The 26,417-nt window shown below is 46.2% G+C and overlaps 1 protein-coding gene across 2 annotated transcripts in view; it reads right to left on the bottom strand.

Moving 5' to 3' along the window:
- NCKAP1L (NCK associated protein 1 like) overlaps nucleotides 1-26,417 on the bottom strand; it is a 48,168-nt gene that overhangs the window by 19,733 nt on the left and 2,018 nt on the right. For both annotated transcript variants that reach the window (XM_040980046.1, XM_040980056.1), the window contains exons 3-20: nucleotides 24,003-24,095; nucleotides 15,548-15,604; nucleotides 14,935-15,077; nucleotides 13,752-13,842; nucleotides 13,525-13,662; nucleotides 12,682-12,730; nucleotides 12,441-12,597; nucleotides 9,278-9,334; nucleotides 8,898-8,994; nucleotides 8,257-8,366; nucleotides 7,952-8,084; nucleotides 7,152-7,233; nucleotides 6,932-6,990; nucleotides 6,605-6,750; nucleotides 3,469-3,601; nucleotides 3,073-3,192; nucleotides 511-656; nucleotides 89-220 (exon numbers count right to left, since the gene is read on the bottom strand). In XM_040980046.1, coding sequence (XP_040835980.1) covers nucleotides 89-220; nucleotides 511-656; nucleotides 3,073-3,192; nucleotides 3,469-3,601; nucleotides 6,605-6,750; nucleotides 6,932-6,990; nucleotides 7,152-7,233; nucleotides 7,952-8,084; nucleotides 8,257-8,366; nucleotides 8,898-8,994; nucleotides 9,278-9,334; nucleotides 12,441-12,597; nucleotides 12,682-12,730; nucleotides 13,525-13,662; nucleotides 13,752-13,842; nucleotides 14,935-15,077; nucleotides 15,548-15,604; nucleotides 24,003-24,095 — 1,943 coding nt within the window. The remainder of the gene's footprint in view (nucleotides 1-88; nucleotides 221-510; nucleotides 657-3,072; nucleotides 3,193-3,468; nucleotides 3,602-6,604; nucleotides 6,751-6,931; nucleotides 6,991-7,151; nucleotides 7,234-7,951; nucleotides 8,085-8,256; nucleotides 8,367-8,897; nucleotides 8,995-9,277; nucleotides 9,335-12,440; nucleotides 12,598-12,681; nucleotides 12,731-13,524; nucleotides 13,663-13,751; nucleotides 13,843-14,934; nucleotides 15,078-15,547; nucleotides 15,605-24,002; nucleotides 24,096-26,417) is intronic.

Here is a 26,417-nt window from a genome sequence, read left to right as displayed (position 1 = left end):
CCACTGAGATAAACCTGAACGAGCCCAGCTCTGACAATCACCAGGCTACATGCACTACACACACACACACACACACACAGAATGATACCTGTTAAGCCTGGTCTCCAGCTGGCTGCTGAGATACTCAGAAGGGAAGATGGTATGCTCAAAGACAGAGAAGCTGTGGACATGGTTCATCGTCAACGCCAGTTCTGTCAAGTGTAGGTGTAGCTTGTCCATGCTGGAAAGTCAAATAAGTCAGGTTACAGGTCTTGGCCCTGCCTGGCTAATATTTGGGAAGGAAATGCCGGCCCTGTGAGGGATCCCTCAAGCCCCTTTCATCCACAACACTCAGCCCACAGCACTGTCTCTGGGTGCTGACTTCAAACACAGAAAAGCCACATGCAGTGCTTTCCTACAGCCGACACCAGTGCCACCACGCCCATGGTCCTTTGCTGTACCACCTTCCCTCTTCCCTGTCTCTCTTTTGGGGTCCAGTGTCCAGGTAGACCTCTGGGGGTTGGCTCTCACTTGGTGACAACGACGCGGTTCTTGCGGTGACTCTCGGCTCCCGGCTTATCTCTCTCGGGCTCTCCTTTCCTGGGAGTCTGCCTCTGCTTCATGGTTTTCTTGTTCTTGGCCTTGCTAATGGTGGTGGCACAGTGCTTGGGTAGAAGCTTTAGAAATAAATGCAGGTGAGTGGGGATATGAGGCAGAGTTGCGGAAACTGCTGAGCAGCTTGTCCAGCACCCAGTGGAAAACTTCAATGAAAAAGAGGAAGGTCTAAGAGATGGGCAGATGGGCATTTGTACCAAGTCCAGGTGCCACCTGGGACCCCTGCATTTGCCACCGTGTGTCTGGGGTTCAGTCTCTGCTCCTCTTCAGGTGCCCTTTCCTGTTAATACACACCCTGGGGGGCAACAGGCAATGCCAAGTTCTTGGGTCCCTAACCCTCATGTGAAAGACACACACTGACTTCCTGGCTCTTGGCTCCTGGCTATTGGGACACTTGAACAGTAAACCAGCAGACGGGAGCACTTTTGCTCTCTCTTTCTCCTCCCCTTCTCTGGCTTTTTAAAAAATTCAATAAACATTTCAACTTTATATTTTATTTCTTGTTTTTTAAGATGACATTTTAAATTTACATAATAGTCAAAGACGTAATGCTCCACTAAACAAAGAGTTCAATAAATAACAAAAGACCCTAGATCAGAAGGAAAACAGGCAAGCGCTATAACAATAATCAAGTGGAGAAAGTTCAAGTTCGCTCGTGTAAAACCAGTACCCAATGGGTCAAAAAATTCCTATCAATTTATTTGACAGAGATTTAAAACAGTCTCTCCTTCTTTCTTTGCCTTTCAAATACACTTTTTAAAATACAGTGAGGAACACCACTCAGTTTACTTTCTAGGGTCTTCCACCGTGGGAGAAGGGTTCTTTCATTGCCAGATGGAACAACAACCCTCTTACTCGCCACGTTCCTTCACACCGTGCCATGGAGACAGTCACCCACGCCGCCGCAGCCCACCAGAGACACAGCACCCTCTTCCCACGGCTTCGCTAACACCGTGTTTCTTGCGGTTGACTCACACAGCAACCCTCCACGTCTTCTCTTCACTGCGATCCCCCCAGTTGGCCACACAGTCAGCATCAGATACAACCACTTGCTCAGGTGTCATGCAAGATCAGCACCTGGGACCTCCCTTCCACCAGCGATGCTGAGCATGTGTGGAGCTTGCCTGGACACATTCTGAGGATAGCACAAAAGCCACACCAGAAAACTGGCTCTACTAGTCATAATTTCTTAAGTCCAGATTCTTCGTTGTTTCAGGAAAAACAAAAAAGGTCCATTCTGGTGGACAAAGATGTGTGGATCCTGAACCTAGGCAAAAGTGTCTGTAGGTAGACTCTGAAAGCCATGTCAGAAAAGGCCAGGCTGATATCCCTGATGCGCTGAGCCCTAGCTCTGGAGTGCCAGCCCCTGTTGGGTTGCTAAAGCTCTGCTCAGCCACTTGCTCATGCTTTGGTCAGGTCTGAGGCAGCACTGAGCAAAGCTCTCTGTCTCCCCTGTCTGATGATTGACTCCTGCAGCTGGATTGATTTGCATATTTCCCTTGCATTCACTGCTTCAACTTCTTTCCAACTTGTGTGTATGTGTGTGCGCTCCCTTTTGCCTTAAACTGAGACATTCCCTGTGGGTTGCCATTCACTCCAAAACCCAGCACAAGGCTCAGTGTCCAAGAAGTGCCAACCAATACTACAGTTGGCACATACCAGGTGCTGCACACCAAATGTTGTCTATTTCATTTCAGCCTTGTGACATGTGTATGAAGAAAATGGCTCTAATCTCCCCCGCCCCCATTTTGTCTATAAGCAAACGACAAGGTTAAGTGATCAAACAACTGTGCAGCTGGAGATTCTCCACACCCTCCCCCACCACACACACACCGCAACACCCCCGCTCCCAGCTCCACCAAAGTTGTTGCAAAGCCTGACTCCAACCCAGGAAGGGTGGGTAGTCTGGGAAACCTGAACAGTGACTCCCGGGCAACAACAAAACAAATTCCTCATTTTCAAACAATCTGAGCTGGAAGCTGCGCTCATCATGACCAGGTGCTGTGAGTCAGTGTGCAGGAGGGAGGGGGGAAAATAAATCAGGAGATAAGAAAAAGAGAGCAGCTCTGAGAACAGGCACGAAAGAGGCGCTTCAACTGTCCGGACAGCCACAGGTGAGCATGCAGAAAAACAAAAAGATGGCATGAGCCAGGCGGTCTGGGGCCACACTGGCCTGAGTATGTCCGGCTCCAAGAGAGGAGGGAAAGTGAATGAGAAAGTAAACTCCTCTTCCGGAGCCCTTCACCTTAAGAGCACACACGTTGCCTGAGTGCAGCTGTTCAAATAAGGGTATTTTTAGACACCTCTCTCTGGCCCTAAGGAAGGAAAGACGGAAGGGACCACACTAAGAAAAGGCTCCTGTCAGACACTCAAGTACAAGGCAGCCCTGGACCTAGTTGAGAGTTAGGGAGCTGGGTGTCTGAGAGGGAGTTGAGGAGGGGACTGAGAGGGGCCGGAAGCGGACAGGGCGCAGCCTACCTGCTCACTCAGGTTGCGCTGCTCCGCACAGATCTCCAAGACGCAGTTGCTGGTCTGCTTGGCCAACTCCTCCAGGAAAGAGTTGCAGTGGTGCAGGCCGTGGTTCTTCAGGTGAGGGTACTACATGGGGGAGGAGGGACCAGCAGGACATTGCATCACCAAAGCAGCCACTGCTCCCAATCCCCTGTGGTGAGCTACCAACAAGAACCCGAGGTGCAGAGGAAGAGAGACAGCATGTTTTCTACACCAAGCTCAGATATTTAGGGACTCACACCTATCCTTCAGCCCTCCTGGAACCAAGCTCAACCCTTGCAGCTGTGTTTTTGGAAGTGGGGAAGATAAGGATGAGATGTGACTAGGGAGAAATGACAGGGCTCAGGGTTCAGGGATAACTACCTCCTCTGGGCACATCTCGTGAGTACAGTGGACAAAATGGGCACAAATCAGGGGGAAAGCAATGGCATAACGCAGCATGCTGGGCTCCTCCAGGGTCACAGCAAACATCTTCTCAAAGGTCCGCAGGTGAAAGCTGCAGAGAAAGCAAAAGGGAGACCAAAGACCAGGGCTTAGTCCCTAGTCCCTTTCAACAAATACTCAGCTGTATTCATCACTTGCCTCCTGAATTTCCTTATCTGTAGAGTAGGCATGGGGGGCTTGGAAATTGAGACTCTGCTTGGCACATTAGCATCCCGAATCAGAATCAGAGTGCCTGGTTCAAGTCCTGCCTCCTCTGCTTCAGACCCATTTTCCTATTTTTTGCAAAGGCTGAAAGGTAGTTCATGGTGGCTCCAGTACTTGGGGCCCTGCCACCTATTTAAGAGACCCAGATGGAGCTCCAGGCTCCTGCCTGGCCCAGTCTCAGCTTATACAGGTATTCGAGGAATAAACCAGCAAAAGGAAGATTTGTGTCTGTCTTTGTTCCTGCCTTTTAAAAAAAAGTGAAAATAAATTTCAAAATGATTGACATGAAAAAAAAATAGCCCTGGGGCCAGCATTGTAGTACAGTGAGTAACGCTGCCTCCTGCAATGCCAGCAGCCCATTGGGGTAGGTTCAGGATCAGATTGCTCCACTTCCAATCCAGCTCCCTCTTAATGGCCTGGGAAAAACGGTGGAAAATGGGCTCCTGCAACCCACATGGGGGGCCTGAATGAAGCTCCCAGCTCCTTCTGGCTTTGCCCTAGCCCAGCACCTGGCCCAGCACTGGCTGTGTGGTCACCTTGGGAAAGAAACAGAGGATAAAAGATCTCTCTCTCTCCCCCTCCCTCCCAACCTCCCACCTCTCTCCCTCTTACTCTCCTCACAAACTCTTTTTTAAAAATTTATTTATTTGTATTGGAAAGTCAGATTTGCAGAGAGAAGGAGAGACAGAGAAACATCTTCTGTCTGCTAGTTTACTCTCCAAGTGCACGAAATGGCTGGAGCTGAGCTGGGCCGAAATCAGGAGCCAGGAGCTTCTTCCAGGTCTCCCACATGGTGCAGGGGCCCAAACATTTGGGTCTTATTCAACTGTTTTCCCAGGTCATAAGCAGGAAGCTGGATGGGAAGTGGAGCATCCAGGATACAAATCGGCACCCATATGAGATCCAATGCATGCAAGGCAAGGACTTTAGCCACTAGGTTACCAAGCTGGGCAGACAAACTTTGACTATTAGATGAGTTGTTAAAATCCCTACTCTTGAGGTAGGAAGGCATCCAGAAACTTAACCCTTTCAGACCCTTCTAATGACTTCAGGGCCGCCCAGGGATCATCTTCCTCCCTTTCCTCACACACAGTTTGCTTTCCTCCCGCCATTATCCCCCTCTGCATCTTTGCACACTTGGGGAGTCCTCAGTTCCACTCCTTCATATTCCTCCCCACAGTTGACACCCAGGGACCGGAAAATCTCAGATTAATTCCATGAGGCTGATCTTTCCTCACTCCCATATCGTGTCAACTCCGTGTCCCCTTTTTCACAAGTTCTCCCATTTCCAGGTGTTGTGTTGACATTCTTTTAGCAGAAGGGTCTTGCATCTCCTCACGCGCACTGACTGCAGACAGCAGAGATGACATGTCATGTGCTTTGTTTGATCCTTCAAAGAGTACAGCTCTGTACAACAGCAGTCACCTAATACATGCTGAACGCAACCTCAGGAAGACAGGCATGTCAGGTTTCTTCTCCAAAGGCCTACGCTACAGCACTCTGAATTACTTTCCATTCACCTAACTAAATCCTCAAGCTTTTGCCTGTTTTTTTTTTTAATTTTGCTTTTTCCTTCATTTTGTTTGAAGGGCACAGAGACAGATGAAGAGAGCTTCCATTCACTAATTCACCCCTCAGATGCCTGCGAGAGGCAGGACTGAAGGCAGAAGCCTGGAACTCGGTGCAGGTGTCTCATGTGAACGACAGGGACCCACGGACTGAAGGCATCCTCTGCTGCCTCCCCCTCATCAGCAGGAAGAAGAAACAGGGAGCTGAGTGCGAACCAGGCACTCTGATACAGATTGTGGGTGTCCCGAGCAGTGACATAAGCCACCATGCCAAATGCCCACTCAATATTCCTTTTAAATCACAATGTCTTGAGAGTTTAAAAAATAGAGAAAAATCGCTAGAGAGGTTTAAAAAAAATAGTGAAGATGAGACAATATTGGAAAAAGGCATATAGACCAATTGTCCCAGAGACTGGAAAGCCCAAAAGGTCGTCTTAAGAGGACAAATACTAGACAGAAGGCAACAAGCACTTTGGATTATTGGAAAAAGCTGGTGTAAGATGTGGAGTTGGAGCATCTGCCTTTAAGATTAAAACACACACACACACACATACACACGACTTTCCCAGCTCTCCAGGAGAAGTGAAATCCTCTATGGGGGCCAGGAAGGAGATGGAGAGAGAGCTGATAAAGAGCCCATGACTCCTTGGATCTCCTGGCCCAGGTCTTGGAGCCCACCTACTAGGTGGGTGCCAGGTTTGTGAGCCCCAGGGGTGAGGGATCTAGCGATGTGTGGGACACCTGGTCTGGGTATTTGGACTTGAGTGCAAAAACATGTCCTACATGATGAAAAAGGTGGAGCAGTGGACATAGGCCCTGTTGTAAGAAAAGAATGTGGCAGCTCGTTTGGTGCTGTAGCAGAAGAACAGAATAAACTGGACAACTACCCCAAACAAACAATGACAGCAAAAAATCTCGATGAATGGAGCCAGTGGACATTGGGAGGGTGACATCATCCTCGGACTGGTGAAATCAGCAGCATTTCAGAACTATCCACACCACCAGGACAGAACCCTTGGAATATGTACACATGGAGATGCTGGGTTGATACGAGGTGGCAGTTTCTCATCCCTGGGTGCTGGGACGTGTGGAAAGTTGTGAGTGGTTTCCCCCTTTGTCATTCCCCTTCCCCCAGAAACAACAAGAAGAAATGGCAAACTTGGAAGCAATGAGTACAACCAATTTTCCCCAAACCTCGATCCTTCCCATCCTGATCCACCATGTAATCATTATAAAAAATAAAATTTATAATTTAAAAAAAAGAGCCCAGGGTCAGGACCTACCAGAAAATGGACAGGTCAGATGTTTCCACCAGCATCTTCTCCACTGAGTCCAACATTTGGGAGTGAAAGACGATGAGGTTCATCACCTTGGCTAAGTCAGGGTTCTCATGCAGGTGCAGAGGGGCCTTTGCCACGCTTGTGTATGCCTGTGTTTGCCGTTGGCGAAAGATGGAGAAAAACACGGTGAAGGAAATTTGGCTTGGGGTATGTCCTGTCCAATCAGCAGTTTGCAAGGTTTGATTTGCTCCCTACAGCAGAGCTTAGGAAATAAAAAGGGGAAAAGGATCACAGGGGAGAAGCAATCTGAGGATGAGCAGGAACAATTACCTGCAGGCGGAACCAGTCCAGCCTCAATCCAGTGAATTCAAATTTCTCTCCGCTCTCAACTGCAAGAAGAGGAAAAATAGGATCAAGCTTAAAAGGAAACGACGAGACTGCATCCTAATATCTAACAGCATCCTCTTCAAAGTCACCTTGCTTCTTCCCCTGTGGCTCAGACACACACACTACCACCCGACCCCCTGCCCCTTCACCTGCCTCCAGTTACCTTGTTTGAGATTGAGAGAATTGAGAGTACTGACGAATGAAGACATGATGACTGACTCCTCCTCAGGACACACAGACAGGTTCTGAAAGGGGAGATGAAGTTATGGTCAAGTGCGCCTAGCTTCCCGCAGGATACAAAGTAGGGCCAGAGGGTTCCATCTGTGCATGAACATAGAGTTGCCAGGTTGTCCCAGGTTAGTCCACCTGGGTGTACTCGTTACCTCAGTTGCCCCAAACAGAGAAAAAAAAAAAACATGGCAAACAAGAGATGAAGAGAGCTTCCTGTTACTCCAACACGTGGTTGCCCTTTCTTTATCTCTCCTGACTTCTGTGTAGCTTCACTGAGGTGCAGAGAACAGTGCTGAAACTGGCATTTGACCTAGTGATTGAGACAGCAGTCAGGGCACCTGCATCCTACAGATACCAGGGCCTCTGGGCTCGGTTCCCACGTCTGCCTCCCAACTCCAGCCTTCTGCAAATGCAGACCCTGGGAGGCAGTGGTGGTGGCAGTTCAGATATTTCAGTTCCTTCCACCCGTGTGGAAGCCCTACCTCTGCTATGGCCCCAGGCCCAGCTCCAACCATCATGGGCAGCTGGGAGGTGAACCAGAAAATGGCAGCTCACTTGTTTTCTCTCCCTGCCTCTCAAAAACAATGTTTTGACAAGAATGCTGAGATTTTGAGTCTTTCATTTTAACAAATGAGTGTGGGTTGGGAGAAGAAATGGGCTGGTTGACATACGCTCCACAGACCATGAGCCCGGGGAAGGGGTGGGGGCACTCCAAGAGCAAAATGAATATACCTGAATGACGTCACTGAGCACCAGGGCATCGAATCTGGCCAAGTACTGCAGGTGGTACTGCTGGATCACCTTAATGTGCTTTCGGACCAGAGCCCTAATCTCCTCCAACAGGAAGAGCAGTTCGGCGATGCTCCTAGGAAGTTGAGGATGGGAGAGAGAGATGTTGGAGATTGGAAACACGAGTTGAGACAAACACAGTGATTGCAAGACAGACACTTGGGGGCTCATGGACCCACGGGGTGCCTTGCCGTGCCCTTTCCCCAGCCCATTTCAGCACAAGGTTTGTGACCATGTCAAATACTAACGAGTCAGCATAGTCCTCTGGCGTCTTCGTCTTGGTGACATTTTCTGTGTGGCGGACCAACCAGGTGACTTCGTCGCGAATGAAGGACAGGGCCATGAAAGCGAAAAGCGCCTAGGGTGAGAAAAGGGACTATTAGAAATTTCAACCTCTAAAGTGTACTTCAAAGCACAGAGGAAACTCCCATACTGTGCCCATGGACCCAGTCGGGATTGGGGGTGTGGCAGCAGCAGCAGTGTCCCATAGCAGACACTCAGACCTACAAAAACCCTCAGCCACTTGGCACAGAATCAGACATGGCCATATGTTGACACTGGCTCCAGTCAGTACCCCTCCCTCGCCGTCAAACTGAATTCTAGAAATAGTGGGCATGGTGAGGTTTAACACAAAACAGCAAGCTCTGTCACCAGTTAGTCTACATGCAAATTGAGAACAACAACATCAACAGCTATAATCCAAGACATACTCTAAGGGTGCACCCCCTCAAAAGACATTAAAAGTTTGGGAGTACAGAATCAACAGATTCACATAAAAACAAGTCATGATAAATTTCAAAATGTAAACTCGCATGAATGCCAAGACACTCCCCACGGTGAACCTCTTCCCACTGGCCACCAACCCCATCCCAGCGTCTCCTTCTCTTGCCTTGGGACCCAGGAGCCCTGGTTCATCACTCAACACAATCTCCAATTCCTTGACCGCCACCCGCAGGAACTGCCGCCGTTGACTGTGAAACTGGCCACTGCAGAAGGAAAGGGGAAGCGAGAGAATGGGGGTCTCTCCCCTCCTTACAAAACCACAGGCAGCACAGAAGGGAGCTGTGTTTAGGACGGGGTGTCAGACAGCAGGAAGCGTCAGTGTTAACAGCAGGGCTGGTTAGAAAACACGGCATCTGTGGGGCAGTAGCCAGTGCGTGGGTTGAAGCCAGAAGGCTGCACAGCACCCTGGGGTGGCCTGGGAGAGAAGGAAAGTCAGGCAGGACACCTGCCCCGTCCCCTCTCTGAAAGCCCCCTGCCCACCTATACCTGTTTGCAATCACATGCTCCTTGCTCTCCTTTATGTCCGCCACTCGCTTGCTGTACCTGAGGATTGGCACAAGCACAGTAGGGTTAGCCAGACTGCCCAGGGCTTGCCCACCTGCCCACCCTATGAGAGCCCAGACCTATGAGAACCCAGCCCTCCAAGAGCCCAGCCCTACGAGAACCCAGCTCGCAAGAGCCCAGTCCTCCAAGAGCCCAGCAGAGCCCAGCCCTCTGAGAGCCCAGAGAGCCTAGCCCTGTGAGAACTCAGCCTTCCAAGAGCCCAGCCTGCAAGAGCCCAGCCCAGCCTTATGAGAGCCCAGTCCTCCAAGAGCCCAGCAGAGTCCAGCAGAGCCTAGCTCTCTGAGAGTCCAGCCTGCAAGATCCCAGCCCCGCCCTATGAGAGCCAAGCCCTCTGAAAGCCCAGCCTGCCTGCAAGAGCCCAGCCCAGCCCTATGAGAGCCCAGTCCTCCAAGAGCCCAGCAGAGCCCAGCAGAGTCCAGCAGAGCCCAGCTCTCTGAGAGCCCAGCCTGCAAGAGCCCAGCCCCGCCCTATGAGAGCCAAGCCCTCCGAGAGCCCAGTCCTCCAAGAGCGTAGCCCAGAATCAGCAGGGGAACCTGGACAGCCCTCACTACTAGGATCTTTGTAAACTCTGACTTCTCCCCCTGCCCGTTACTCAAAGATCCCTCTTAGAGCTTAGAGATCATTTAGTTCCTCCCTCACGATCTTACTATTAGGAAAATAACACCCAGGGGTGAGACAGGACTTGACAAGGTCACAGGGTAGCTTTTGTGGCAAAGTGGAAGCTAGACTTTTCTTTTCACCCATCCAGGTTTGAGGGAGATGAAAGAAGCAGGACCCAGTCGTGCAGGCTCTGCTCTGTAGGACGTGGCCACTCCATTCCTGCCTCAGGCCCCTTCCCGACGGCTTACTCTAAGAATTCAGCTGGTTTCTTTCCACTGGCTTATTCTCTTCTTCCAACAGAGAAGTTCAAAGCCTCCCTTATTCTAAAAAGACCCTTGCTTAACCCTGACAATCCACTCACCTCAGCTACTCTTTCACCAAATGTCCCCAAAGTGACACCTGCACTTTTATTTTTTACCTGCTTTGCTCTCACTCATTCTCAAATCTCATGCGGCCGTCAACACCAAACAAACTGCTCCCTCTCAGGTCAATGGGAACCTTTGAATCAGCAAATCAAACAGCCTTTTTGAGTTTGTTTGAATTGCTTGCGATGTATGACTCTCCTAATCAGCCTCTTTTTTCTCCCACAGACCTCTGCTCAGAAATCAGCCTTCTTCATCCTCTGCTTTCCTTACAGCTGCCTTCTCTCATCCTGTGCCACCTTTGCTGCCACGTTGGTGGGACTTCAAAACACAATCAAAGCAAATTGGTGTTGGAGCTCTTATTCAGCCATAAGAGTAAAATTCTGTCATTTGGGGGCTAGCATTGTGGTACATCAGGCTATGCCTCTGCCTGAGGTGCCAGCATCCCATATAGGCAACGATTCAAGTCCAGACTGCTCCACTTTCAATCCAGCTCCCTCCTAAGGCACTGGGAAGGCAGCAGAGGAGCACCCAAATACTTGGACACTCAAGTGGGAGACCCAGAAAAGCTCCTGGCTCCTGGCTTTTGGATCAGCCCACCTCTGACACTGAGGCCATTTGGGGAGTCAACCAGCAGGAGATCTCTCTCTCTCTCTAACTCTGCCTTTCTGATAAATAAATCTTCACCAAAGTGGGGGGTGGGGAGGTAGCAAGACACAGGAACAGCTTCACTTTACTAAAAAAAAAAGGTTTTTTTGAAAAAAAAAAAAGTTGAGATTTGTGGCAGCCTGCTAGATGTTATTATGGTCAGTGAAATAAGCAAAGACAGACAGGTACTACAGGATCACATTCCTAAGTGGACTCCGTAAAACCTAGTCTCATGGAAATGCAAAGGAGAGGGATGATTTCCAGAGGCTAGGGAGAGTGGAGAGGAAGGGGAAGGGTTTTTGTTTTTTTGTTTGTTTGTTCATTTTTGAGTAGAGTTAAGTAGGAGAAATAAAGTCTGATTTTCCATTGCGAAGTAGGGTGATTTGGGGGAATGAACAGCAAATGGAAAATCTCTGTTCTTTCTCTGTTCTCTTCCAGTTTTGCATATATCATCTCTTTTCATCCCTGCAATGAAAGGGGTCCTCCCTAAAAATGCAAAAGCGGCTATGCCACTCCCCTGTTAGAAACATTCAGCAGGCTGTGTCCAACCCTGTGGCAGAGCCTACAAGACCCAGGTGACCTGCCTGGGTCCGGCTCAGGCCACAGCGAAACCCAGCTGCCCATGCACTGCGCTCCTTAATCTCCCCAGTAGGGGCGCATCCTCTCTCACCTCAAAACCTCAGCAGGCCGACCTTCCTCTAGCCTTTCTGGATCCTAGAGGCTAGTTTAAATGTCCTTTTCAACACCTCCACAGAGCTTTGTGTTTACTCACCAACACCACTCGGAGGTGGCTTCAGAGGCAGGTACTACCATCAGGTACGTTTTTTAAATGAGGAAATTGAGGTACTGGCATGGAAAAGTTCATTCATTTGCCCAAGGTAACACAGTAAGCAGTAGGGCTTAAATTCAAACCCAGATACTCTGGTTTCAGAGCCCATGCTCTTAACTTCTGTGTTATCTTACACAGAAGTTTTTTTAAAGATGTATTTTTTATTTGAAAGTTGGGGTTTCAGAGAGAAAGAGAGAGATTTTCCAGTCACTCCCCAAGGTAGCAGCAATGGCTGAAGCTGAGCCAATCTGAAGTCAGGCACCACGGGCTTATTTCAGGTCTCCCACTTGGGTGCAGGAGCCCAAGGACTTGAGCTGTGCTCCACAGTTTTCTCAGGTCTTAAGCTGGATCAGAAATGAAGCAGCCAGGATACATACTGACACCCATATTGAATGCCAACACCACAGGCTTACTACGCCATGCACCAGCCACCTGTGTTACCTTATTAATTACTGTATTCCCTAAAACTCAGCAAAGCACCTAGCAAATAGTGGGCACTGACTAAATCTTTCAATAGTTAGGATTAATCCTTACCACCTGTACCCGCATGGAAAAGTGACAATATGCACAGAAAGTGAAAAAGGATATAGCGAGGAGCTTAAAAAAAAATCTCAAAGAAACTCAGTGTGGATCTCGTGCCTCTCACCCTTTCAAACTGCTAAACAGGTCCTCGGTGACCTTGTGCACCTGCAGCACGTCGTCCCGGATGAGGGTGATGTACAAGGAGCCCTGCAGACACAGCTTCCACAGCTTCTGGCACTCACTGTTGGAGTTGAGGCACCCATGGCAGAGCAGAAACCCAACTGCAGGGAGGTGGGAGCATACAGACAAAGGCTTTTGGAAGGTGTGCCCTCCTTGGCCTCCCCACTGAATCCCACAAAACTTACTTATAATCCAGCGCTCCATCACCTCCACAGACAGGTACTCACAGGCCATCTGCGGGAGGAGAAGCAGAGATGGTCACGGCAGATGACCAAACATAGTCCTCCCCTCAAGAGGAGACGTTGAGCCAGACTCAGTGCAAAGACAGCTTAGATTTTGCCAAATTGAGTATAGCACATTGATAGGTCCATTGGAGAAAGCTGCAAGCTCTGGAAGTGAGGAGAGGCAAAAAAAAAGAACGCGCTTGAGAAGAGGAAAGGGAGCTTGGGCTGGACGCCAGGCTTAGTAATGGGTTTGTCTCTTTCTTAGCTGGGACTTCCTTCATTTCAGGAGAGCAAGACTCAAATCCATCATGATGTTGCCATCCTTCAGATTCTTCTCCATCAACTGTGTGTCATTTACCGGTAATTTTGAATCATCCGTTGTATTTCTGTAACTACATGGCATGTCTTTCCTGCTAGACCATAAGTTTTTGGAAGGGAAGACTTAGGGTCAATAGTCCTTGCACACACAAAAAACACTTTTTGATTAATTTACTCCTACGCGCAAATTCCTACTCTGCTAACTAGCTGCCTAATTATCCAGTTTCATCCACTCATTCATTCTTCTATAAATATTTACTGAATTCCTTCTGCAAGCAGGCGCACACACTAATCCTGGCCCAAACAAAAGCTCCAACACGACCATGGTTTCGAGCTACAAGGAATGACTGACTTAGAGGCATATTCTAGCAGAGAGCTGAAGCAATGTTAGGGGTGACATTTTCTTCAAGAAGTCCCTGCCCACCCTCCACAGCGCCAGCCTCAGCACAGATAAGATCTTGCTAACCAAGGAGAAAGGGCACTCACTGTGTCTGAATTAGCGGGGCTAATCATGGCCGGGGGACTGCTAATGATGCTCAGAAGCTGGGCACTGCGCCACTGCTCAGCCCCCTGGTTCCTTCGGAGAAAGAGGTAGTACAAAGAGAGGAGGGCTCCACTCACAGCCTGCGGGGAGAAGCGAAGTCAATCGTGGCCACCTTGTGTTCCTGCTGGAGCAGTCCCCACACCCCGCCCCACCCTCTAGGGGAACTTGCCTTCGTATGAGGCCCAAACTCTTCTGTCAGCTTCTTCAGAGGGTGATCATACTCCAAGACCATCTGACCGAGTCGAGCAAAACTGGGGTCTCTAGAAAAGGCAGAGAAAAGAAGAGCTGGGCAGGGGTGGCGGGGGTGGGGGGGCGTATCCTTAACTACAATATAAACACTTCCATGAGCGCAGGTAGAATACAGACTCATATACAGACTGGCACTCCCACCACATCTAAAGACAAACATACTAAAGTGTGACTCAAGGACAGACACCCCATTGCATGAGCAGGTGTACAAAGCTAGAGTTACTTAGAACCATACAATTTGGGGCAGGTCCATGAAAGTTGCTTCCTTATAAGCACCCAAAATAGGGTTAGACACGTAATAGGTAATTTGTAAGCTTAGGCCACCTAGTTGGAAACCAAGTTTATATGCCTAGACACAAATCTGTGCATAGCCCCAAAGGAAATGTCAATATCCAAATCTCCTGGGTAAGGAATGTGGTGAAGTGTCCCGGTGCAAACATGGGAAGGCATTTCACACGTAGAATGATGCACCACCACCCACTCAGATCCCTCTGGTCTTCATTTTCTCAGCCCTTAAATTGGGGTGGGGAAACAGCTGGCTCACAGCAGCATTAGGTCTGCAAAATTATTTGGTCTGGCCCAGCCAAGGCAACCACAGGCAGGAGTTGGAATTCAGTAAGTCTATGTAGCAGGCCAATTTTTAAAGTTGATAATTCTCTATGACCCACAAATTAAATACCTGAAAAACCCTTGGCAGAAAAAAGATTCCCTACTCTGACTTAAATACTTAGTATTTAAGTTTGTACTAATGGAGGGCAGAAATAAAGATAATTTGAGCTCCATTTCTACTTGGCTCCAAATGTATTCTCACATATAACTTGCCTTTCATGGTTTTTTATCTAACTCAGACTACCTCTACACATACTAAAAAGGACTATTTGCATTTTGTAGTAACCTGAAAAAGCAGAATAGAATCCAGTACAGAATTAAAAACAGAATGGAAATAATGCAAACTGGTAATCCACTAGCAGAGATTTCAGGGTTAACTATACATCAAGGTGCACCTTACTTTGCCCAGGTCATCATGCAGCTTATAGGTTGCCATATGGGTGATCACAGCATCTTTTCCCCTAGTGTCCACACAGCATCACCCCTTAGCTCACCCATGCCCGTGCAGCATCTCATGGGCACAGTTGTACGTGCCAATGAGTACCCGTCGATCCTCAATCCGGGACAGGAGTAAAATAACTGAGGTGTAAGTCACGATCAAGTCCAGGTAACTCCGGGTGAAGTCAAAGTTGAGATTCTGTGAGGAAAATACATGAGAACCCAAGGACAGCAGTTAGTGTGTGTGTGTGTGTGTGTGTGTGTGTGTGTAGTTCTCTCTGTCCCCAGCCCTTTCAGTTAGAGCGAGTGGATCTAAAGAAAAATAGGAACTGAAGGGGTTGAAAGTTCAGAAGAAAATGTGAACAAAAGCTGAGGTTTAAAAAGTAGCACAAGATAAAAAGAGGTGAAGAAATAAGGTAGCATCGGGAGCTTACTGAGGACAGAGTAAGAAGACTTTGGTATAATTGTTGTGTTACTTAAATCGCAGGCAGATATATTTAATTTCAACCCTTATTATTCACCCCCCACCTCAAAAAAAAAAAGCCTATATAGCCCTGGAGCGACAACTGAAGGAACCATTCTTCTAGTCTCATGCCACCCGATCCAGACCCACCCAGACCTAGCCTGCTCCTTGACTGCACTGCAGAAGAGAATTGTGAAGGATCTTACAATGTCAAAATGGCACTGGCACGCATCAATGGTATTGAGAAGTTCATACACATGATCCTGGGGGCGAGAAGAGAATGAGGAGTAAAGAGAAAGTGACATATACCACCTGAGCTTGAGGGGCAGGGACCTCCACCCTAGTGATTCAGGGAGCCACAGGTAACAAGGGGCAGCACTGTGTGTCGTGGGGAGGAGGTGCCTCCCATGACACTTCCACCCTGGCCTGCCAAATGCCCACATCTCCACAGTCACACATCACTACAGTTACATTCCTCCACTACTACACCCTCCATGGAGGGGTTACATTCCTCCACTAATAGAAAGCTTACAAAATGTAGACTGTCTAACAGGTAGGTTCAGAAATGCCAAAAGTCAAACCCATTTCTATTGTCAAAATTCAAATCTCTTCTTGGATTCCATTTCCTTTTCTCAGAAGTTAACCATTGACAAATAAAAATACTACCCAACTTTCCATTTGTTTGTGTTTGCTGAATACCTACTATTTATCAAGAACCTACAGGTAATTTCCATCTATTTCATTCTACAGTCAGGGTAGGGAACTTTTTTTCTGGCAAGGATCATTGGGTATGTATAACATCATTTGTGGGCCAGTCAAAATTATCAACTTAAAAATTGGCCTGTTATAGATTTATGGAGTTATGCCATGTTCTAGAGTGGCCAGGATTCTTTCTCTTTTCACACATAATTTTACCCACATGAATAAGTTTCATCTCCCCCAACATAAGCAGCCACTCTCCATCCTACCCCAACTTTCAGTCAATTGAGTTTCACAACCTGGTTTATTCATTCTTATATATATAAGCCTATGCTCACAGAAAATAAGAGAGAGATTTGGTTTTCCTTTGTACTACAAAATTGAAAGGTCCTTGTTTTTGTTGGCATTTCTCCTTCAACCTTGTCAAAAGTCCTCAAAGTCATCTGGTAAAGAATAATTCACTCTTTTTGATAGTCCCATAACAACCACGGTGCTGTTCCATGTTTCGTTTAGCATTTTTTCCTAATGATGAACATTTGTTTTACTCCTACTTTCTGGCCTTACCCATTGTATATTGGTACTTTCATTTCTGTAAAAGTAGAATTGTTCAAAGAGTATACAAATAGGAATGAATATATCTGTATGTATTCCTTTCAATATGTTGGGCTGGGCATGTTGGCCCAAGATACTGCTTGGGGGAGGGGGCGGGCCAGCATGGTAGCCTAAAGTCCATGGTAGCCTTTAGCCTAGTTGCTAAAGTCTTCGTCTTGCATGTACCAGGATCCCATCAGAGTGCTGGTTCATGTCCCAGCTGCTCCACTTCCCTTCCACTCCCTGCTTGTGGCCTGGGAAAGCAGTTGAGGATGACTAAAGCCTTGGGACCCTGCACGCACATGGGAGACCCAGAAGAAGCCCCTCACTTCTGGCTTCAGATCAGCACAGCAACAGCCATTGTGACCACTTGGGGAGTGAACCAAAGGACAAAAGATCTTCCGTTCTGTCTCTCCTCCCCTCTGTACATCTAACTTTCTAATAAAAATAAATAAATCTTTTAAAAAAAAATACTGCACCAGAGTGCCTGGGTTCAAATTCTGGTACTGCTAATGTACACCCATGGAGGCAACAGGTAATGGCTCAAGCACTTAGGTTCCTGCCATCCAAGTGGGAGATCCAGGCTGAATTCCTGGTTCCCAAGTTCAGCCTGACCCCACCCAGTTTTTGCAGGCAATTAGAAAGTGAACCAACAGATGTAAAATCTCTGTGTGTACCTGTTTGTGCCTTTTCAGCAACAAACAGTGGGGACAACATTTGTTGTGAAAATATTTGTACCAACACTTTAAAATAAAAAATGTACAATAGGGCCCGGCGCGGTGGCGCAAGTGGTTAAGGTCCTCACCTTGCACGCCCGGGATCCCATATGGGCGCCGGTTCTAATCCCGGCAGCCCAGCTTCCCTTCCAGCTCCCTGCCTGTGGCCTGGGAAAGCAGTCGAGGACGGCCCAAAGCTTTGGGAACCTGCACCCGCGTGGGAGACCCGGAAGAGGCTCCTGGCTTCGGATCGGCATAGTATCGGCCCGTTGCGCTCACTTGGGGAGTGAATCATCGGACGGAAGATCTTCCTCTCTGTCTCTCCTCTCTGTATATCCGCCTTTCCAATGAAAAAATAATAAAAATAAATCTTTAAAAAAAAAAAATGTACAATAGCCAGCAGGCACATGACAAGGTACTCAGCAGAACCAGGTGCTATGGAACTGTAGGTTACATTGCCCTTGAGGAGACAGACGCAGCCCATATCAGGATGCCTAGTTCAAGTCTCAGCTCCTCCATTTCTAATCCAACTTTATGGCTAATGTACTTCTTGGGAGGCAGCAGACAATGGCTCAAGTACATGATCTGAGCTACCCATGTGGGAGGCCTTGCTGGAGTTTCAAGGCTCCTGGCTTTGACCTGGCCAGCTTCAGATGCTGTGGACATTTGGGGAATGACTAGAGTAGATGGAAATTTGCTCTCTCTCTCTTCATCTCTTTTTCTCTTCTCTCTCTGCCTTTCAAATAATAAAGAAATAAACCTTTTCATAATTAAATATACTTACTATATTATTTGGCAATTCAATTTATAGATTATTCACCCAAGTGAAATGAAAAATTACATACTCACAAATATTTGTGCTTGCACAATAGCAAGCAGCTTAAAACATAATGGTCAAAAGTGAAAACAACCCACATACCCATTAGCAGGTAAATGGCTGAATATATTGTACCAATACAATGGAGCAATTTTCAACAAAGATAAGAATGAAGCCCTCATATGTGCAACAAAGGCAAATCTCAAAAGCATGACGCTGAGCAAAAGAAGCCAGACACCAAAGAATATACGCTGTGACATGCTATTTATTTCTGTCTCTAGAAAAGAAATGTCTATTCTAGAAGGCGGATTTAAAGGTTGCCTGGGGCCAAAGTACAGGTAAGGGATTGATGGGTGTGGAGGGGCATAGGGAACCTTGGGAGTGATGGAAATTTTCTGTCAAAACTTATTAAAATGTATAGAGTAAAAAATGTTTCTAACTCATCTTCCCAAAAAGGTTTTATCTCAATTAACAGAATAGGGAAGAACAGCTAAGAAATTTGCCCAAGAGCACAGAATGAGTCAGGGATGCTGAGAGTTCCAGAACCCAACATCTCTATCTCTGCTTGCCACGTGACCTCTACATCTCTATACAGGTCTGTTGCCTCACTTTTAATTTTTTTTAAATTTATTTATTTTCATTGGAAAGTCAGATTTACCAAGAGACGAGACAGAAAGATCTTTCACCCACTGGTTCACTCCCCAGATGGCCACAATGGGCAATTTGGATTGGCTTCACTCCCCAGTTGAGCCAATCCAAAGCCAGGAGCTTCTTCCAGCTCTCCCACACATGGTTGCAGGGTCCCAAAGCTTTGGGCCATCCTCTGCTGCTTTCCCAGGCCACAAGCAGGGACCTGGATGGAAAGTGGGATGGCCAGGACACAAACCCATATGGGATCCTGGCACTTGAAGGGGTAAGATTAGCCAGTTGAGCCATTGTACTGGTCCCAAGGCTAACTCATTTGCTAGCAGTGCCTCTCCACAACCCCAGTCCACTGCCCAATTCTCAGAGGATACAGCTGAGGGTCACTTGCAGCCACTCACTCAAATAATGTCATTCTACAGATCTAATATTCTGAAGTCGGGAAGGGATATCTGCTCAACACTGAGCTAGATATCTTCCATGTAATCTCGCTGAATTCTCACCAATACCACTGGTGAGATCTCATTTCCTACATAAGGAAGCCGGGATTCTAAAGAGTTCCTCTAGACTCTAAGGTTGACTATGTCAGCCAAAGGACACTGGAAGGGGTTCCTCATCCTTGGATCCATGAGATCAACAGCATTTCAGAGCTATCTAAATCACTTGAGCAGAACCCTCAGAGCATGTGCCACATGGGGGACCCTGGGTTGATATCAGGTGGCCGTTCCCCATCCCCGGATACTGGGGCAGTTAGGAAACTGGATATGGTTTCTACCCTCTTCTCCCAGATACAGTAAAAATAAAAATTTGAAAACAACAATCACATGCACTTTTCCCACCTGGTCCTTCCCATCTGATCAACTATGTAAACATCATCAAAAATAAAATTCTTTTAGATAAAAAAAAAAGAATAGTTTCTCTTCTAAAGACATACAAGTAGATCACAGAGCTGAGATGTGAAACCCAGGTTGGTCCCACCCAGCGCTAATCTACTCCACAGCATCATACTCTGGGGTCCCTGTTTCCCTTCCTTCCCTGAAGAGCCATAGTGAAGGCATGGAGCTCAGGACCTGGTGGTGACAGCAACCAGCCAGTGTCCTGAGATTTCCCCGAAACTCCGTATTTCCCATGTTGTGGCTTTTTAATGCCTCCAGCATTCTTTCCGGAATCCACCCTCTGTTTAGGTTGACACTCTCCATCCTATGTCCCCTAAACCTTATATTCCTCTCTGTCCCCACTTCTCTCTTCTTTGTGTCATCTTCATGCATGTTTGGATCGGCAAGCTGGGATGGGCTCAGGGCATGCAAGGTGGGAGAGGGAAGAAATCCTGTAATGCTCAATTGCTTCTTGGCATTGCTTCTTGAATATATAAATAATGTGTGTTTACTATAGAAATGCTTGAAAATATAGGCCAGCTTAATTTTAATTGGTTTTGAAAAGCACTCATAATCACATCTTTCAGCAATTCCAACCTTCTTAACATGTACATATTAACTATGTAAATATACATTTTGGGAACACAAATCTTACAACTTCAGCTGTATTTTAATTTGCTCTAGAGAGAGTTTTTTATTTTATTCTGTTTTGTTTGTTTTTAACTTTTTATTTGAATGCAGAGAGACAAAAAAAGATTTTTCATTTGTTGATTCAATTCCCAAATACCTGCAAAACCTAAGGCTGGGACAAGCCAAAGCCAGGATCCTGAACTTCATCCAGGTCTCCAGCACAGGTGGCCATCTTCTGCTGCCTCCAGACACTCATTAGCCACAAGTTGGCTGGCTTGGAAATGAAGTATCACAAGCTTAAATCAGGCATTTACTATGGCATACAGGCCTCCCCAGCAGCAACTTAAGCCACTGCAACAAATAGTTACCCTTGCAATTGGCTGTTGCACTAAATAATTGTGAAGAACATTTTCCCACAATAATTAAGACAAATAAATGTTTCATCTTTAACAGCTACATACTACTATCTAATGACATCTACTCAAACTTTTAGCCAAAATTTATTGTATATATCAATTGTCAAGTTGTCACAAACAATACAACAGAGAATATAGTTGTACATGCATCCTTCCATTTCCAGCTGTTTCCTTAAGACAAATATCTGGGGCCAATAGCATGGTATCATGGTTTAAACCACCACTCGCAATGCCAGCATCCTATATGGGAACCAATTTGAGTCCCAGCAGCTTCATTTCTGATGCAGCTCCCTGCTAATGCACCTGTTGAGGGAAGCAGAAAATGGCCCAAGTGCTTGGTCTCTGCATGCATGTGAGACATTTGGGGAAATTTCCTTGCTCCCCTGGCTTTGACTTAGCCCAAGCTTGGCAATCAATGCCGTTTGAGGAGTGAACTAGTGAATAAAAGGCTTCTGTTTCTCTCTCTGTCTCTGTCTCCTTCACTCTGCTTGTAACTCAGTCTTTCAAATAAATAAATAAGTATTTAAAGAAAAAAGACAATTTTTTAAAAGTAGAATTATCACATTAAGAGTAGATACTTGGCACAGCCATTAAGATGCCACTGCTAGGGCTGGCACCTTGGAGTACCAGGCTAATCCTCTACCTATGGTTGCAGCATCCAAATGAGCACTGGGCCATGCCCTGCTTCTAATCCAGGACTCTGTTTATGGCCTGGGAAAGCAGAGAAAGGATGGGCCCAAAGCCTTGGGACCCTGCACACATGTGAGAGACCCAGAAGAAGCTCCTAGCTCCTGGCTTCAGATCAGATCAGCTTTGGCTGTGTGGTCATTGCAGAATAAACCAGTAGATAAAAAAGACCTTTCTCTATCTCTGCTTTTTTTGTAAATTTGTTCTTCAAATAAAAACAAAATAAGTCTTTTCTTTTTCTAAAAAAAAAAAAAAATCCTATTTCCATATCTGAGTTCTTGAGCTGAGTTCAAGTTCTCATTCTACTCTACATTCTAACTTCCTACTAATGTGCAATCTGAGAAGCAGCAGGTGATAGTTCAAGTTCAAGTGGGAGGCCTTGTTTCAGCCTGGCCCAGCCCTGGCTATTGCAGACATTTGGAGAATGAACCAGAAGATAGAAGATTTTTCTCTCTCCCTATCTGTCTCTGCCTGTCAAATAAACAAGTAAATAAAAAATGTTTAAGAATCACTGTATTTGGCTCCCTGTCTGTGGCCTGGGAAAGCAGTCGAGGACAGCCCAAAGCCTTGGGACCCTGCACTCATGTGGGAGACCTGGAAGAAGTTCCTGACTTTTGACAGGCACAGCTCCAGCTGTTGCAGCCACTCAGGGAGTGAACCAGCAGATGGAAGATTTTTCTCTTTTTCTCTCCTTCTATCTGTAAATCTGACTTTCCAACAAAAATAAAATAAATAAAAATAAATCTTTGAAAAAAAAAGAATCGCTGTACTGCTTTTTATCAAATCACCTTTCAAAAAGATTGTATTAAACAGTGCCATATATTCATAAATCAATAAAAAATAGTACATGCTCATTGTTGAAAATTCAAATAAAATATCACCCATATAGCATTAAGTATTAACAATAATACAAGTATTAACAATAAACCAAATCCAAATAGAGGGATAATTTGTAAAGTAACTAGCCTGGAGTCTTCATAAAGGTCAGTGTCATGAAAGGCAAAGCCTGGGAATTAATTTAGATTAAAGGAAGACTTCAGAAACATAACTAAATCTGTTGTGCAATCCTCAAAACAATCAGAGAAATATGAATATGGGCTATGTTTTAGTTGATACTATTAGAGCAATGCTACATTTCCTGAGCACAGTAACGACATTAGGGCTATGTAGGAAAATATTCTAGTTTTGAACAGATGTCTGCTAAAACATTTAGGGAATTAAATGTCATGTCTACAACTCAAGTGACTCAGGAAGAAAATAGAGGTTAAAAGAAGACAAAATACTAACTTATTCATTGCACTATTCTAGCCACTTTTCATCAGATTTGCTATAAAATATTGGGGAAACAGACTTAACATTTTTAAACTCAAATAATGCAAAAGCATATACCTTTTTAGAGAGAACTTCTAAAACACAGCAATAACTCCCCCCCCCCAAAAAAATTGAGAATCATACAAAGGATTTAGGGTATGCATACATTTGTCCAAAGAAAATATAAAGTGGCTGAGAAGATGCACCAGTGGCTGATAAACAAAAGATACTTAACAGCATTAGTCATAGCAAAAAGTGAGTCAAAGTTACAATAAGTAACACCCAATAGGATGACTACTACCAAAACAGAAAAAAATCACAAATGCTGATGAAAATGTGGAAAAATTACAATCCTGGTACCCTACTGGTAGGAATATAAAATGCTCTTTGGAGAATTAGATGATGATTTCTCAAAAAGTTAAAGATAGAATGATCATACCATCCAACAAGTCCACTTCTGGGTATACATATTCAAAAGAATTAGAAGCAGGTTCTTAAAGAGATATTTGTATACCCAGGTTCATAGAAGCATTATTGTAATTACTGACAATAACTGAAAGATTAACGAATAAGCAAAGTGCAGCATAGCCCTAAAAAGGAAGGAAAGTTTGCATTATGCAACATGCATGGACTTTAATGATACTGTGCTGAGTGAAAGAAGCCAGGCACAAAAAGGACAAACACTTTATGATTCCACTTGCAGAAGCTACTTAGAGTAGTCAAAATCATAGAAACTGAAAGCAAACTGGTGCTGGCCAAGGACTGGGGGATGGGAAAATAGGAAGTTACTCTTTAAAGGGTATAAAATTTCAGTTTTACACAATGAAAAGATGGTTACATGACATTATAAACACATTTGACAGCACTGTGTGGACTTAAAAATGGTTAAGGTGATACATTTTATGTCTATTTTATCACAATGAAATTGAAAACAATATTTAGCTCAGTAAATTGAAGCCAGTCATAAACCATGCCCCAAAATAGTCATCGTTAAGTTTTGATGTGTCATATTCTAATCTTGCCTATGTCTATATGAATACTATGTGCATATAAGCTTATGGCTCTATTACAATTGAACACTTGATATCTAACTACTCCTCTACAATTTGCTTCATCTAGCACTACAATTTAGAACTGAAAGAGATCAAATATCAACTCATCACTCTTGCTTGCTCAAGCACATGTGTGAAGCACCACAAATGAAGACCTGCTAAAGAAGGATGGGCCTCTGAAAGATGATGCCCGTATGGAGGGTGCATGGGCCCCAGAGAGCTCACCCGAAATTCCATGACATCCACAAATGACTGATAGTAGTTGGTGAGGAATCGAATGATCTCGGTTTTTTCACGATGTATTGGTCCTAAATGTTGCTGAGAAAAACAAAAAGCAAAACAAAATGAAAAAACACAAGATGAAAAAGAATATCAGTCCAAGTTAACACAAGAGCAGAGTGCTGCCTAAATGACCTTAAAGATTAAAGTTCATCAATGCGAGTTGGAACTCCTGAAGGTGGTTAATCTAGGTGGATGTTGTATGTAATCCTGACCACAATTGGAGGGTTAACCAAGAGGAAGTTCAAGGCCCCTTTCACTGAAGCCACTCACTACTTCTATCAAAGTCAGAATAAACAGAATGGGAAGATGGTATAGGGAAGATGGGTGGGAAATCTAGGGCTAGCATTTCTTTTAAAGATCTGTTTATTTGAAAGTCAAAGTTGAAGAGAGAGAGAGAGAGAACTTCCATCCACTAGTTTTCTTCCCAAGCATCTACAATGACTGAAGTTGAACCAGGCTGAAGCCAGGAGCCAGGAGCTTCTTTTGGGTCTCCTACATCAGTGCAGAGGACCCAAGAACTTGGGCCATCCTCCACTGCTTGCCCTGAGCAGGGTGTCAGATGGGAAGTGCAGAAGCTGAGACATAAACCAGTGCCCATTATGCTGGCATCATATGCAGTGGCTTTTCGTACTATGCCACAACATTGGTCCCTGGGGCTAATATTTCTTCTCAGAAAAATCAGGCATATTGCACTAGATGTATAACTTTAAGACAGGCAATGAGGCACCATTGAGTGGGAACCAGGAACAATAAATAATAAGGTGTTCGGGCCCGGCGCGGTGGCGCAAGTGGTTAAGTCCTCGCCTTGCACGCCCGGGATCCCATATGGGCGCCGGTTCTAATCCCGGCAGCCCCACTTCCCTTCCAGCTCCCTGCCTGTGGCCTGGGAAAGCAGTCGAGGACAGCCCAAAGTTTGGGACCCTGCACCAGCGTGGGAGACACGGAAGAGGCTCCTGGCTTCGGATTGGCATAGTATCGGCCGTTGCGGCTCACTTGGGGAGTGAATCATCGGACGGAAGATCTTCCTCTCTGTCTCTCCTCTCTGTATATCCACCTTTCCAATGAAAAAATAATAAAAATAAATCTTTAAAAAAAAAATAAGGTGCTCTAGCTTGAGGGATGCTGCAGTTACTGCCTTCAGCAGGCACAAAGCATCCTCCCAGATCTTATAAGGAAAACCAGGCAGTACTGTGGCTTCCACAGTATGAGAGCTAGCACTGGTGGTGTGGTGGGTGAAGCTAGGCTAGACTGTCACAACTTCAGTGCACACTAGAGCCAGAATGAGTGTATGCCAGCCAAACTAGGCCATAGCACCAGCTGGTAAGTGCCAGAACTAGGAACAAGTCATATGGGAAGCTTGACCACAGAGCCCCTGGCAGGCACAAGATACAGGGCTGGGAGTATGCCTGGCAAGGAAACTGTGGGCACTCCCCTCTTAAACTGTACCTACTGCCAATGAGCACAATAACCAGGGCTGGGTGCAAGCCCAGGCTAGACAAGGCAGTGGCAGCTGTCAGCACAGGTGAGGGCCAGGTCTTGGGGCAGGTTGGGCTATGCTAAGCCATAACACTCACGGGTATAAATGAGTCAGATGGGATGTGGGCTGGGCTGCTTAGTGTGGCACACAGAAACTGGGGCCAGGGGCAGGCCTGTTGGCAGTTATTGCGGGTTGTCCTGACTAGGCCACAGCACCCACTAGTATGAGTGAGGACCAGGTCTGTGGCAGGCTGGAGTGCAGCAGCCATTTTTTCATGTGAGATATGGGGCTGGGACAAAAGTGATCAATCAACTACATCCACTGGTATGTGCATTGGCGTGTGCAGGTGACAGATCAAACCTGATCCTGCACTGGCTGGTAAATACAAGAGTCAGGTCTGAGGTCATCCCTGGTGAAGTTTCTTGGGAGACTTCCCAACTAGACCACTGGACTCAGACGCCAGCCACAGGGGAAAAAAAATCACAGGATGTGTGGTGTGACCTTGGAGTGTATGTATCAGGACTGAGCCTCCTCAGCTGCCGATACATATTCAGTGGACAGCATGTCCAGATGCACACATGGGATCTGAAAGCCAGCTCATCTACACCAGCAGGGGACATCAAGTGCCTTGTCAGAGGATGGAAAGCAAAACAGGTTGGACGATTCTCCTGGCCAACCTTTGTAGCATGTTCCTGGATCTGTGGATGCACTAAGGTGGATTTTGTCAACCAACAGACCTTGGAAAGCTTTTACTAAACCTTAGAGCAACAAAACCAATGACTTCTCTGAACTATCAAAACCACTCAAGTAACATCCTTGGAACACTCTTCGCTACATAGGAGTCTCTAAGGCGTCATCAAAGACCATCTCCCATCCCCGAG

Source organism: Ochotona curzoniae, unplaced genomic scaffold (assembly GCF_017591425.1).
Source record: "Ochotona curzoniae isolate NIBS_2020 unplaced genomic scaffold, NIBS_Ocur_1.0 contig_1014, whole genome shotgun sequence".
NCBI classification, from domain to species: domain Eukaryota; kingdom Metazoa; phylum Chordata; class Mammalia; order Lagomorpha; family Ochotonidae; genus Ochotona; species Ochotona curzoniae.
The sequence above is the reverse complement of the archived record's forward strand: the minus strand, read 5'-3'. Positions and strand labels throughout refer to the sequence as shown.